The sequence below is a fragment of the Antrostomus carolinensis genome, unplaced genomic scaffold (assembly GCF_000700745.2).
Source record: "Antrostomus carolinensis isolate BGI_N321 unplaced genomic scaffold, ASM70074v2 scaffold9343, whole genome shotgun sequence".
NCBI lineage: Eukaryota > Metazoa > Chordata > Aves > Caprimulgiformes > Caprimulgidae > Antrostomus > Antrostomus carolinensis.
Window position 1 is genome coordinate 56020 of NW_010303112.1, and position 15062 is coordinate 71081.

Below are 15062 nucleotides of genomic sequence, written 5' to 3' on the forward strand. Positions count from 1 at the left end.
GGTTCCTGCAAGGCACTCTTGGGCTCCCTGGGGCTGCTCTTCCCCAGATTTTGGGGTGTATGAGACCTAGTTGAGTAGGGGGGGGGGAATCCAGCATTACCGGTCAAACGACGGCCTTTCCCCAGCATCAAACGCGTCCCTGAGCTGTTTCACCAGGTTATCTTGGCCGGGGAGGCGGAAGATGCCCTCCTCGCTCACACCGTGCTCCCGGATGAACTCAGCACACTTCTGCACCAGGATGGGGACCTGGTGCTGCCCGAATTTCTGTTCGTAAGCCATGGTCTCTGCTAAGCGCTGGCCAAACACCACTAGAGAAAGGACGGAATGATTAGAGGAGCCTAAAAGCTTTGCTAAAGGCACGTTACCTGCCAAAGTGCATCAGGTGCCAACGTGACAGCAGTACCTGCTTTTCTGATAGCATAGCAGATACAAGAACTCTGCAAACTGGGGGAAAACAGAACTTCCAAATGGGTAAAAGCAAAATTAAACCTTGTTTCTCCTCCAAATAATTAACAGTTCTCAAAATTATTAAAACTGAGTAGTGAGCCTTGTGTTTTGTCATGCTGCTCGCCTGCCTTGGAGCAGGGTGCTGCCACAAAGGGAGACAGTAACAGCAAACAGGCTGATGCAAGGGCACAGGGAGAGAAGGCAAGCTCATCACACAAAGCCAAAGGATATAGAAAGCAGAGAAGACCACCAAGAAATAAGAAAAGCAACCTTGCAGAGATTTGGAGCTGGAAATCTTGCTGATTTAGTTTCTTTTCTTTCCCATCCCCCCTCCTCTCACCCTCCAGAAACTCCCCTGTGCAAGGTGGTACCTTTCCTTCGGAGCGATGGCTTTTTCCTCCTGAACTCACAGCAAAAGAAGAGCTCAAAGGTGGGAAGGCAGCAGCCTGCATCCCAGCTCTTCCTCCTTGGAGCTTGGGGCATGGTAAGAGCGACAAATCCCAACTCAAACTGCCTCTGGGATATTAATGGCAAAGGGTTCTATGGTCCTCTACCATATTTTTGCCCCAGCAGTGCCTGTGATATGTTCACCTCATGCTCTGAAGGCTGAAATGATTCTTGTGCATCTTCCAGACCAGCAAAATGCAAGTAAACACTCTCATCTGGAACCACAGGGCTTGTCAGCACCTGCCTGATCATGGGGGTTTTTCATTTATGACTTGCTTACGCTTTTAAATAATGAATATAAACCTGTCATTGTGCACAGTAAAAGCAAATAGTTTTGTTTTGTTTTTTTTCTTCCTCCCTGCTTTGGTAGCTGATAATGAATTGTTTACTTAACTTGAAGCTGGCAGATTTGTTAGTTTGGTGATACTTCCCCAGGGCCAATGTGATGCCCATGCCAGCCCCCTCAGCAGGCAGCTGTCACTGTACGGTGGTGGCAGCCAGCCCTACAAAACCCCTCTGAGAGTCTGGAGACACTTTTGCTGTTACTTCACACTTTGCAACTGCTCTGTTTTTTTGGTGTGCAACAAGCTCACAACCACCTGGGTCATGTGGGGCTGCATCCAGGTGGGCTTTTGCCAAAACCTCCACCAGGCAGTGGGTTGCTTTATAAGCACGTTGCCTCAACTTGCATTGAAGTTAAAAACCTAAAGTGTGAAGTTTTGGGGTCTGTTAACCTGTGTATTGGTATAAAATGCAGCTTCATAGTACCTGACTTCTCTGCTATCTTTAGGGTTCTCTGTACTACTATAAATTTAGATTTTCTATTATATAACTATATTTTATATATTTTTTTAAATTATACTTTCTATGATATAATTATATCGTATACCTAGCTGGAAGAAACTGGCAGTCTCCTAAGTTTAAGCAAGGATCAGATGTGGAGTTGTTATTAAATATTGGAGCCAAGTGGGGCAGTGCCCTGAAAATTTCTGGCTCATGCAATCCTCATGTCAGATGAGTAATGCTGCCTCCCCTGGGGCACGGCATGTTTCAGTTCAGAGGCAGAAAACACCAGGGTTGCAGAGGAAAACCAGCTGTGTCATCATTTAGGTGAAGCTTATCTGTGCCTACAGCAGGGTTACAGTGAAAGTGCTCAAATTTGCAGCACCTGCTTGCCTCTGAACTGCTGTGATTTATATTAACACAGGAGCTCTGGGAGGCCGGAGCTTCATCATGCTTGTCTTACACAGCTGAAGGGCGTGGACCCTATAAAAATTATATAAATAGTCAGGGCAAAGCACAAAGGGAGGGAGGAGAAGCTCAGGATGACCATCCAGGTTAGTGCTCTTTTGGAGCTCAAGAGACTCCGAGCCATGTTTTGTTGGTGGATCTTGTTTATAGGAGTTTATCCTTATAGAAAAAGTCTTGATAGTACATCTTTATAGGAAAGTGGCTGGAGTGACCTTTGTTGCTTCCTTTGTGGGCTTCGCCTGTGGTGGCAAATTTACGGTGCGCTCCTTTCTGATTGATTCCTGTTTTATCCTTCTCTGACCACAGTTTTGTAATGGCATAAAATGCATGCCTAGAAGCAAGGATCCTGTCACCGCAAGCTTTGCCTGTGCATGGGGAGGGTGATTGCATGGCCAAGGCAGACTCTGCAGAGAAAATAGGGTAGAAGTTCTGGTCTGAGCAAGAAAGGCTGGAAGAAAAGCAAAGCAAGGAAATTAGCAGGTGAAAGACAAGATTTTTCAATGCTTTATCCCTGAATATAAGTTGTTTTCATAAATAACATTTTCTCTGGTCAATAAGTCAATGAGGAAGTTCACAAAAGAGGTTGAAACCAGCCCAGAAATCTTAATTCATGCGCTTGGCTGCAGTTTCCTTAACACTGCCCATGTTTGCAGAAGACCCAACACCACAGGGTCTGGCCTAGGAGTGTTTCTCAGGCATTACAAGTTAGAGTCACATCACAGCTTCATTTTCCAGTTTTAAGGATCTATGAGCCCACCTTTGAAATCCTTGCACAAAAGTACTGCAGAGCACGAATATGGTAGGAAATAGCTTCTCCAGGAGCTGTCCCTGCTCCCCATTACCTCCTGATGCTGACCCCAGCACTCGCCGGATGGATTTAATCCATTCCTCCATCTCAGACTGGGAATTAGCCATGAGCACACAGGTGTCCTGCCCGGCCCGGTTCTGGTCTCCAGTGACCCCTGTGAAAAAACATTTATGCATCATTTATAGAGAGGATTGGAAGAGAAAAGACATATTCTTCTTGTTTTCTTTGCTAAATGCTTTTGGCTCCAGATTTCCCCATTAATGTCTATTTGTCTGTGAAATGAAGCAGAGCTCTTACATTTCACCCTTGCTGAAGGTCTGCAAGAAAGGAACAGAAACCACATTGCAGCTTGGCAAGACTTCTCAGCGTGGGACATGGGCACTGACACAGGGCCCTCCTCCAGCCCTGACATGTGAATATTGAAAGCGAAACATACATTTTCATGTGCAATGCAGTTCTGTGGGGACCTTGAAAAGAAGTGGGAGCAAAAGAACTGACAAAATTACTTGCCCAAATGATTTTGGGTGAACAGTCCAGCTGAAAATCATGTAACAAAAAGGAGTGAAGCATCCTCACCTGGGATGATTTCAAAGATAAATTTCCCTCCTTCCTCTGGGTTGCTGGCAACCTCCTTGATGGTGCTTCCCTGGAGAGACAGGCATCCCTAGGACAAAGCAGAGCAGGAGCTGTAAATACACGTGTCTCATCCCTGCAAGGCTGACACTACCATGTCTCAGCAATGAGGATCAAAGTCCTTCCTTCAAACAGATTGCAGGAGCTGGTGGCCTATGTGTGTATGTGTGTGAGTGTGTATATATATATATATGCTAAAAGTGACTTTTGAAACAATAAGGGACACTTCTTAAATGCCAATTTTTCTGGAAGTGATCCTCAGAATGAGAATATTGGTTATTTTGCTCTTTCCTTTTTTTCCTCCCTTCTCATGTTTTTTTTTTTAAACCCTGTTGGGAGTGGAAGAAGAGCGTACAAAGGAGAAGGGAGTTACCAAAACACTGGAGCATCCTGTTTCTGCTGCACCAGAACAGGAAAACTTTTCCTTTAACATAGCATGACTTAAAACCAAAAACCAAACCCAAAGTTTGCAGGAGAGGAGTAGAGGAAAAGAAAAAGGGAGAGGAAATACAAAAGCAAAGTGGAAGACAACCATTCTTTTGGACCTTCCTTCCCCCAACTGTTGTGGCGAACATGGGCAGCTTGGTGCCTGCTGGAGGGGACGGGTGGGTGGGGGCCAAGCAGGCATGTGAGTCAGCACAAGAGGCCTCCCAGGGCAGGAAATGAGCCTGCGCCACAGAAATGAAGTTTCTCAGCGATTTCAGCCTCCTGAGAGCCATTGGGCTCCTGTGAGGACCGTCTTGAATTGCAGCTGTATCGATCAGAATCATTGATGGGATCAGAGAGGCTTGAAATGACCCAGAATGGTGCATCACGGTCATGGTGAGAGCTGCCAAGAGCACCATAAATAGTAGTAAGCCTTTTACAGCACTTTCTGTTTCTACATCCCATTTACAACTGGGCAGACTGCTCTTGCAGTCACCTCTGAAATGGGGCAAAGCCAGGAATAGGACCTGGATCCTGCCGGGCTCAGCCCTGTGCTTTCACCCCGAGGATATACTGATAGCCTTCCCCTTAGGAGTATTTTCTATCTTGAGATCAGTTTTGGTACCAGAAACAATTTGTACAGAATGGCTTTTCCAGCAATGGGGAGGACCTTTCCTGGAAGTTTCTCAAAACAAGGAAAAGATGGTGGATATTCAAAAAGTAAGTTACAGTATGGAGAAAATGGTTAAAAACCTAAAAAAGTTGTCCATATAAATCGGGAAACAACCTGATTTCTTCCCAGCAAGTGTACTACAATGCGTACTCTGAGAAATGGGTTTTATGGGTGAGACAGAGGACCTGTTGTGCCTGGAGCGGCCCAAGATGGGATGATGCTGCCAGAGAGCTGTGGACATTGGGCACTGGTACAGTCGTTTAAATCATGCCCGAGGGGATGATCGCACTCCCGTTTTGTGCAAAGGGTTGGGTGCACATTGTGGTCTCCTGGGGATCTCAAAAAGCATCAGCACTGACAGGCACCAGAGCGTTGAGCAGATTTCAAGCCTTTTCCTCTAAAGCAAAAGGCAGTGGGGCAGGTTTCCTCTGGTCGCATGGGGTGGTCTGGGGCGTCAGCCGAATAACACAAACTGCATCCGCACCACCAACCCTTCTGCAAGGGATGGAGCTGGGCCGGGATGGGACATAAACCCAGAGGTCAGAGGGAGAGAGATTTCCTTTCCTTCTCCCTCCAGCTGCCATATCCCATGGCAAGAGATCCTACGGAAGCAGCTGCCCTTTGCTGTCATCTGTCCAGCCCACAGCTCCACAGATCCTCACACCCAGGCTGTGCTGAAGGCCCTGCTTGTTTTTTCCTAAAACTGTCCTGGAAGATGCCTTTCCCAAGTGCGTGGCTGAAACTTCTCTCAGAGCTCCCGTCATCTCGTGCACCCAGTGCTGTACCTGCCATCACAAAAATGGAGGTGTGCCAAGCTCTTTTTCTCCCCAGACTCTTCCTGTTGTCTTGGAGAATGATAGCAACTTTCTGGTTGGTAACAGTTTGGTTTCTTTTCCAGCACCTCATTGCTTGGGCACAGAAGGACCAAGCCGCAGCAGGGCTTGCAGGCACTTCAAGAATTTAAGTGATCCTGATCAGGATAGCTCATCTCTGCTACTGCCCAAAGGCAGGAAACCTCTTTAATACCCTTCTGCAGACCTATCCCAAACCATGTCCCTACAAGCAAAGTGACAAGAAGGAGGAGATTAAGGACCAGCAAAGCCCAGCAGCCTTGTCCTACCTGTGGTTTGACATCATCCTCATCCTTGTAGTAATAAAGCTGCTGACCCTTAAGCACGAAGTACCGCTGCTGCCAGTTCTTGACGATGGAGCGCTGCTTCTTCAACCAGCCGATCTTCAGGGGCCGCTCCAGCGGGTTGGGGGAGGCCGGCCGGGCGCCCGCTGGCTCGCCGCTCATCACGCTTTTGGAGCGAGCTGCCAAGGAAAGAGAGGGATGGGCTGGCAGGGACACACAGGGACAAGCTACCCACAAACCCGTGTGTCCAGGACCAGTTTCAGCTACAAGAGCGAGAGTGGCTCTCTGCTCCTCTGCCTGTGCTGAGCAAACTGGCTAGAGTTTTTAAAGGAAGTGGCTGCAGTATCTGACAGTATGTGCTTCCTTTTTCCTGCGTGGGAGTAATTGTCTTGCAAGTGAGAAGAAAATCATTAGCTTTTTTTTTTTTTTTTTTACTGGGAGTGTGTGTTTTTTTCATACCCACCCCAAACAGCCTGCAGCAGCAATAGCAGAATGACCCAGCCTGGCTTGAAAAAAACAGTTTCAATGTGGATTTACTGCGTGGGCAAAGTAGCAGCCCCTGTCTCCTGTTTGTGTCGCACAGATGAGTCCCACTGATGCCACTGACCCATGCCAGGGAATGGCAGCATGGCCATGTGGCATCACCAAATGCTTCTACGACAGTAAATGGATGGGAGGGATCGTTTCCAGAAGGAAATCTTCCCTCTGGACCAGGCACTGCAGGACCGCAGTGCCAACCCAACTGGGTAGAGTTAGCATTTATGGTCACAAGGCAAAAATAATTCTATGAGTCCAGGGGAATTCAGCCTCACTGGTCTCTGCACATGGTGATTTCCTGACATCTCATGTCTCCCCTGTGAAAACGGAGCGGATGGCACCTGGCTGGGTCCTGCGAGTGAGGGTGGTGCAGGATTTGGGCCCCTGAATCCAGCAGCATTTGCTGGCAGAGGGCATTGTGGCTGAGCCAGGGCTCTGAGGGAGGTGAATGTGCAATGCTGTGGGGTGGGGGAAGCTGCAGCAGCCCGGAATCTCAGCCCCAAGATGCCCACTTTTCCTTCAAGCTGGTCAGCAGAGCAGAGAGCTGCAAAAGATGCATTAGATGTAAGTGTCGATGAACCCCGGTGTGGACCTGAGTGCAGAAGACAAGCTTAAAAAAGGAGAAAATTAAAAATCACCTGTCACTGCCTTGTGATGTTTGGGACTGAGGGCATCTCAGGCCTGAGTGGGTGCTGCCACTGCACAGACACCCACAGGGAGCACGAGCCTACAGAACATTTTGCACTCAGTGCCGAGCAGTTAGCAGTTGCTTCAGAGGTCAGGGGTTCTGCAGTTCAAGAGCGTGCCCAGCTTCCCCTTCCAAAATCCCCCAGAGCAAGAAACCCTGCTGCGTTTTTGCCTTCATCCTTCTGAGCTGGGCTTGAGCAGGACACTGTCAGCTCCCCTCTGCTCTACAAACCTGTCACAGGACTGCAAATCCCTTTCTGAAAATCAAAAAGGATTGTGAATCCAAAACTCAGCCTTGGAAGCACAGAGAGGTCACTATGGCACCTCAACGTGTCCTGATGTGGGATGCCCCCTGCAGAGGATGTGGTTGTAAGCAAGGACCTTGAAAAGGGATTTGCCAGCCAGCTCCCCTGAAAAATGCTGGAACCGGGGATTATCCTGATGCAAAAACCAAAATGGGGTTTCCAAATTGCACCTCAAGCTCCGGGCGGCTTCTTTGCTCTTCGCCAAAACATCTGCATTACTCAAATCTCATGAATATTAATACGATTCTCAGCAAACTGCCCACGAGCAGCATCATTCCTTTCCTTAAATCACGTTCCTTCATGTCTTGTGGCTGCCGCTGGCTCCTCAGGAGTGAGGATTTTTGGGGAATGATCCGCAGGGGTGGAGCAGCTGCTGGGAGCATGGAGGCTACTGGGTGCAGGGTGCTGCCTGCCTGCCATGAACGCTTTGCTGTGCAGAGGCCACAGCCCCTTGCCAAAGAGCAAATCCTGAGTGGGCTCGCTTCAAACAAGCCCCATTCTGCAGAAAACAGCGCTCCCACGAGCCAGCACTCAGATGCCTTCTCAAATTTTGCTGTGTGTCCTCCTACGTGATCACAGGACTTCGTCTCCCCCTTGATGACACTGATGCTGATACTCTGTTTAATTAGCACTAACGTTTGCGGCATGCTGTCTCCATACCAAGCACTGATGATCACAAGGGCTTAATCTGAAGTGAAGCTGTTGCAACACAGCTCACAGGGTCCATACTCACACCCAAATGAGTGGAAATCAGGGATGGGTCTCCATCCATCAGCTCCATGTTCAGCCTTCTCCAAAGAGCTTAGCTCAGCCCAGCTGCACTGATATTCCAGGAGCACAAGACTTGAAAGGAGAAATTGTGTCTTTTATGAAAAATGTGATGTTTTACTGCCATTTAATGGAGATACTAATGTCCCTCTAAGCTCATCACGGCTGCATCAGGGCTCTACATGGTGAAAAGGAAGCGACCCGGCTGGCACTGCTACCCAGGGGTTCCTCCTGCTCTCAGCCCTGAGCTTAAATTGTCCAGTCCTTGATGGAAATGAGGTTTCTTCTCTCCTTCTTTGAAGCCTTTCCCAGGAGTAAGTAATTTCATAAGTAATGTGCATTCAGAGGGGTACACCTGGGTCCCCTTTCTTTAGCATCATCCCTTTCGAAACGCCAGAGTCGAGGTGCAGCCAGAGGCCCATGCTCAGCCGTGGTTTAGCCATGTTCATGCACACACATATCCACCAGTGTGAACATGCAGAAGTATTTTCCCTCTGCATGTGACAGCTCTCCCTGTACTTCAGGCTCATTTAAGGCCAAATTAGCGGTTTACAGGATCCTTCTTACCCACGATGCAAACACTCCTCAACCGCCATCCCCACCACAGGGCTCATGCAGAGGCGCGGGGAGGGAGCTGCTGTGGGGAGCTTGGCTTTGCAGACAGCGAGGCTATTTTTGCCCAGTGGAAAGTTTTCTTCATTCACAAAACCAGAACCACCAAGGCTGTGGCTCCCACCTCTACCACTTTTCCAAGTTTCTACCTTTTGTGGCCAGTGAAACGCTCAGCCCATGTGTGATGACCAGCTGAAAATTTTACGGGGCAGGGGGAGGGGGGCGCAAAGGTTCTTCCCTGGCTCTCACCAGGTTGGTCCAGCACTTGCAATCACCTCCTCCTTCACCAAAACACCAATGCCACACTTGGCCCTGCTCCTCCTTGCTACTCTCACAGGGCAGGAAAGAGCCACTCAGAGCAAGTGTGGTGCCCCCCGAAGCATTTCCTGCGGTAACCGCTTCTGAAGTTGAATATTTCCTCCAAAACATCCTCGCTCTTCCTCCAGCTCTGGGGACCAGATGCAGCAAGGTGCCCATGTCCTGCTGCCTGCTCCCTGAAAAGAGGAGCCCTGCCAAAGCATGACTTGCAGGAGAAACTGCACTGAGTGCCACCACGGTCCACATTGATGCTGGCTCCTGCCCCAAATCCTTGTCTTGGGCAAGAGCCCTCCCTGCCATCCCCTTTGCTCCTGTCCCACAGGAGAGACGTCAGATACTTGCAATGAAAACCAGTAAAAAAGGTGCCACAACAGATTTTGCAATGAAAATTGCAAATGTGTTTTTTCTCCTTCATTGAAATAAATAGCTTTGCATTTTTCTCAGCATGAGGAAGCCCACAGAGGCCAGCGCACTGTCCTGGGGCTGACAGAAGCTGCTTGTGCCACGGCCACAGCTGGGGATGAGGAGGGGGAAGTGTCCTAAAGCCGGGAGGAGCCAGCAAGAGCAGTGGTGACTAACTTGCAAATATTTTCCACAAGCAAGTCCTGTCCCTGCTGCACTCAGGACAGCAGCAGCTGGTCCCTGCAGCCAGAAACGCCAAAGCATGAGAAGAGTCGATGCACCGAGCTGTGCCCCAGCACTCAGGTCTCTGCAGGGACACACAGAGCCCTCATCTCATGGGCTCGCAGCAGCTGCAAAAAGCACCCAGAATTACATCCCAGGCAGATTTTTCTTGAAAAAAAGCAATTCCTGGTGACAACACAGCTTCAAGCCTGTGTCCCATCTCCACCCTCTCTGCTTCCCAGCAGCCAGCAGGCTCAGTGTCCCCTGGCCTTTTTGTCTGAGCTATTGCTTGAATTTACCCCCTGCTCCGCAGCCTCTGTGCAAAAAAATGTTAATTATCCTAAGAATGAGCAATGCAGAAATCCGGGATTCTTCAGTCATAACCAGGTGAGGATTCTTCTGCTGCTGTCCTGCAAACTGATAAGTGCAGATGATGGCATTGCTTCCTCTGTCTGCCTGCCAGCTTCTGGACCACTCAGGATCTCATCCTGCATGTTGCTGTGCATCACCGAGCCCAGCCACAGCAGCAGCCACTGGAGACCAGCAACGCTTTGTTTGGGGCCTTGTGTGAAGCAAATGGTTTGGCCACCCCAATGAAAACAGCTTCAGGTAGAAGTCCAAATTGCTTTTTCAAGAAAATCCAGCCAGGACAACATTGCAAGCTGATGGAAGGTGCAGGGAGGAGGAGCTCAGCACCACACAGAGACTGGTTTGGTCAAATCACTCTGCTGCGGGGAGAAGTCGAGTTGCCAGTGTGTACCTTGGCCATGTTTTAGCACCAGTGCCAGGACCACGCAGGGCGTTTGCCTCAGCACGTGCACAAGACCAGGCTTGTCCACCCTGTTCCTCAACTGCAGCGTCCTTGCCCCCACATCCCCACCCTGCTTGCTTGACCCAAAGGCAGACACAGGTTCCACCATGGTATTTCGGCCACAGAGCCCACCGTAGGGATCCCTCACTCCTTTCCAGAGGTGTTCTCAAGTGCTTTTCATGCTGGAGATGGATCCCATGGCAGACAAGAGCTGTGCAAAGCCTGGGCAGAGGCAGGAGATAAGTCAGGAAATGACACTGCGAAGCCATCCCACGGCACACAGCCTGGCATGGGCATCAGATGGTGAGAGGAAACTAATGACGTCGAGGTGGGCGAAGAAACCTGAGCAAGAGCGAGATTGCTTCCTCCAGCCCACACTGCTCCAGCCGCCTCTTTGGCCTGCACTTCACCTCCTGCAAGGCTTGTGTGCCAGCACAATGAGTCCATGTGGCTTAAATCCCCCCCAGACCTGGATTTTGGGTGGGCAGCAGCCCCACACTGCCAGGTCCCCCCATTCCCCACCCTACCGAGAGAACCTCTGCTCCAGTCCCAGAGCCACAGCCCCAGCCGTGCTCCCGCAGCATCCCTCGGTGACAGCTTTGCAAATCACTTCTTGCAAATCATTTGCAAATAATCTGCTGTCTCGAAAGCAGTAACTGGGGGCCAGGTCCCCCCACTGAGGCCAGAAGTGGGTTTGGGTGTGGGCTGTAGCCAAAATCGCTGCTGGGCTCGGCCACAGACACCCCAGCAGAGCCCAGTTTGCACCTGAAAGGCTGAAGCAGAAACAGAAGGGCGTAAAGAAACAATCACAGTACCTATTTTTGTAGCATCCATTTTCAGGTTGAAATCCCAGTTCCGTGGCAGCTTGAGGGACATTTTGGACCAGGAGGTGCCTTTTTTGTTTTCAAGGGGGGCTTGCTTAGGAGACGGGCTGAAATGAAGCTCTGGTAGTCTCGTGGGGATCCTGCGCCCGGGGTGCGATCCCCCCGATGAAGAGCGACAGCTCAGCAAAGGTTGATTTGCCAACGTACTTCCTCCTCCCCCCCTCTGCGAGCAGCTGCGAACAACCCCATAAAAGTACTTTCCTGCAAAGCTCTTGCCCTGCTTCCCCGACGATGCTGAGGCGATGCCGCCTTTTTTGCTCCCCTTTTTGCTACCTCCTTTGGCTGCTGTGGAGACGCAGCAGCCCAGCCCCAGCCTGCACCGAAACGCGGCTGCCTGGGGGTTGCTCTCCGCACGCTGCTCGTTGCATTTGAGGAAGTGGGTGTCCTTCTTGGTGCCATTGGTGCGCTAGAAAATCGTTTGCTGAAGGGGACACAACCCAGCACGGAGTTTCGGGAAATGTTTTGCTCAGCAGCAAAGCAGAGCAGGCTGTGGCTCAGGTGGCCACGGCCAAGTGCTGTAGGTGGATGTCTCTGAATGTCCCAAGGTGTCTCCGTGCGTGTGGCCCCGATGACATGAATGTCTTTTGCATTTTCTTATTGCACCTACAATACAGTTGCAATAAGAAAATTATACAGAAAACTGTACAGTCCCCACAGCTGATTTAAGGTTTTTACATTGACTTTCCCGGATTACAACAGTGACCGTATCCCATTTCATGTCATTTAATGCAGTTTCTCCTCAAAAATTCCCACCCTTTGTGCATCCACAAAGCAGACTGCAGGGCAATTGGACCGAGATGCAGCTCGCCAGACACAGGGTAAATGCAGGGAAGGGTTGTTTCATTCACAAACACTCAAATGGAGCAAAAAAGCAGTGAGGGCAGCTCTGAGGACATCTCAGCATCCCCCCAAAGGGCTAATGGGGGCTCCAGCCCCAGTTCCCCCCCATATGGAAAAGCTCAGGCCCTGTGGAGAGGGAAGTTGCCCTGAACAGAAGCAGAAACAGCGACATGAGGAGCACACGGAGCTGAAAGAGGATGCGGCCACCAGTTCCCATTACGATTTGCAGCCCAGCCATCGTGCCCGGGATGCACCAAGCCACTTGTGAAGGTTGTTTTTGGGTTTTTTTAGTGCTATAGCACAAATTGAGGATGTGCCTCTCATGGAAAGAGACGGAGGATGAACGATGTTGACTTGCCCAGTCACAGCACAGCCAAGGTGGACCCTGGGGAGCTTATTTGGGTTAATCACAGCTAAAGAATGAATTTGTTGCTTTGAGCTCTCTGGAGCCGGCTCAGAGATCCCCAGCTCACATATTCCACTGCTGAAAGTCCAGGGAACATGACGGTGAGGAAAGAGGTGCTATCACAACGGAACAGCCCAGCACGTACCCACGCCTGAACTAGATTAACCCCAATATCCTGTGTTGGACCCAAACTGCTTGAATTAACTCTATTTCTGCTGTACCCCGAGCACAGGGCCCTGAATGAGCCCAGAGTTGAGCATCATTTTTTTCCTCTTCTTAATAATATCTGCAGAAAGCTATAGGAACTCCAGCAGTCATGTATTTTGATCCTTTTTTTCTCTTCAACCCTTTTTTTTTTCACAAGCCCGGCAGCAGCTTGTGACCCGCCGCCTTTCCCCACCTGCCTGTGTGAACAGGATGTCACGCGGCACTTTCCTGTCCCTGAGAAAGGAAAAGGCAAGTGTTTTAGCCCAAAATTGTGAAACTCCAGCCCAAAGCTGTGGGGCTACAGCACAGCAGCTCAGTAGCTCAGCCCTCTCTGGTACCCCCAAAACAGCCCCTCATAAGCCCCCAGAGCTGTTTTGGCTGCCTCCTGCTCGCTCCCATCAGGTACCTGGTGGATATCTCCAGCTCTAGGAAGGATATCACAAGACTGTGGGTTTTTTTTCTTAGCAGCTTGTTCCTGAACTGAATACCCCAGAGAAACTTAAAAAGGGCAAATCTCAGCCTATAAAGTTGTTAATTTTGTTTTTACATCCTTCTTCTATCAGGATCTCATGGCAAATGGTGTCTGGACAGAGGGTTGCAGGAGACCTGCTCACACAGAGGCAGCCTTGGTTTGAAGCTTAGTGTCTTTCTGGGTACAGAGCAGAGCTAACACCAGGATTTCCACTGGGAATATGCAGGTTTAGGGGTTGGTTTTAATTAAATGAGTACAAGATAGGGAGAAATAAGAAGGGATCTTCAGCTGAACAGCTGACATGTGAGCAGCAATGCCGATACGCCGGCCGCAGAGGCTGTCAGATGCGTCTGACTCACTGCGAGGCACCGGCACTCACCAGCCGGCTCGGCAGCTCGCCAAGAGATTTCATAGTCCATTTTCCAAAAGATTTAATACCAAGAGATCTTTCAAGACCTCTCAGTAATGGCATCACATTGCTTCATAGGACTGCTGAATATTGCATGGTGCTGCTCAGCAATTTTCTGCCTAACTGGCTGACTCCTTCAAGGGCGATGTGTTGCAAGGCAAGATTAGGGGCTTTAGAGTAATTTTGCAAGGTTGCTATAGAGAAAGAGAGGGCATCGTATTTTGTTGTTGCTGGAGGATTAATTTGTCTGAAAATGCCCATATAGTGTGACAGGAAGCAAAAAGAGGTCTGCTGATGGGTTGGTTTGGCTTAGCTGATAAGTCAAAAACAGTCAAAATAACATAAGAGCTAAAAATAGGATGTTTTGCCGGGTAAACAGAAGGATTCTGCTCTCCTAACCCCACACAAGTCAGAAGCAATGGCTGAAATAAAGCAATAATTTATGCTAAGTGGAATTCCAACAGTTTTTCATATCCCCAGTGAAATCTTTAGGGCAAAATGAGCTGATTTGCAGAGGGCAGCAGTGCCAAGACTTGCTCATCTTTGATCAAGATGGGCTGGTATGATCTGATCACAGCTTCCACTACAAACCGCTCTGGAAACGCAGCCGTTTGTGTCCCTCGTGCAGGACACGGATGGCCCAATCCTGCCTGTGTGCTCAGTCCCTCTGCAGCCTTCATGTGTGTCTTTGCCACAACCAGGTCTGCTCTTGGGAAGATCCTTGAGGAAGGAGAGCTAGGGCAAGGAATGAAAAAATCTGAGTTTAAACAGACTGATCTGCTCTACAGAGCACAGGAAGGAGGTTTTCAGCATCTCCTCGACTTGTCAACAGCGCCGAATAAAACTCCACTCCAGATAATGGAACTTATATTTATTTAACAGTAACATATAGTATATAAATAGGGTAAATACTTTAAAATATACAATATATCACATTCGGACATTCGGTCAAAGAAAGGAGACTCTACATGTGTAGCTAAAACATTAATCAAAAGAACAATGCACAGAGAAAAAGCAGATGGTAGAAAGACATCATGTCTGGAGAACAGGAGCACACAAAGATGACAGTGGTACAAAATGCAGCTCCGGGGCTGGGTACAGAGGGCAGAAACCACAGGAGCTTTCACACGATGCTTTTTGTGACAAACACCTGTCCCCAGGAGGTCTGGATGAGCCGTATGGATGCTTTCCACACAACTTTTCCCTCCTCCCATCATAAAGAGTCGGTCAGAGAAGGTGGGGGAAGGAAGAGATGCCAGGATCCCACCACAATCATGCTCAGAGGAACTCGCTGCACTCATCGGAAACAGGAGACATACCTTGGAATATAAGACACTGACATTTCACAACCTGGTGCCAAGG

General features: G+C 49.4%; 1 protein-coding gene across 1 annotated transcript in view; it reads right to left on the reverse strand.

Annotated features, from left to right (window-relative positions):
* ARHGAP25 (Rho GTPase activating protein 25) overlaps positions 1-11358 on the reverse strand; it is an 18486-nt gene extending 7128 nt beyond the window's left edge. Inside the window, exons 1-5 of the mRNA XM_010163981.1 lie at positions 11298-11358; positions 5806-5999; positions 3530-3617; positions 2988-3107; positions 101-308 (exon numbers count right to left, since the gene is read on the reverse strand). Of these exons, the coding sequence (XP_010162283.1) occupies positions 101-308; positions 2988-3107; positions 3530-3617; positions 5806-5999; positions 11298-11358 (671 nt within the window). The remainder of the gene's footprint in view (positions 1-100; positions 309-2987; positions 3108-3529; positions 3618-5805; positions 6000-11297) is intronic.
* Between the last annotated feature and the right edge of the window lie 3704 nt (positions 11359-15062).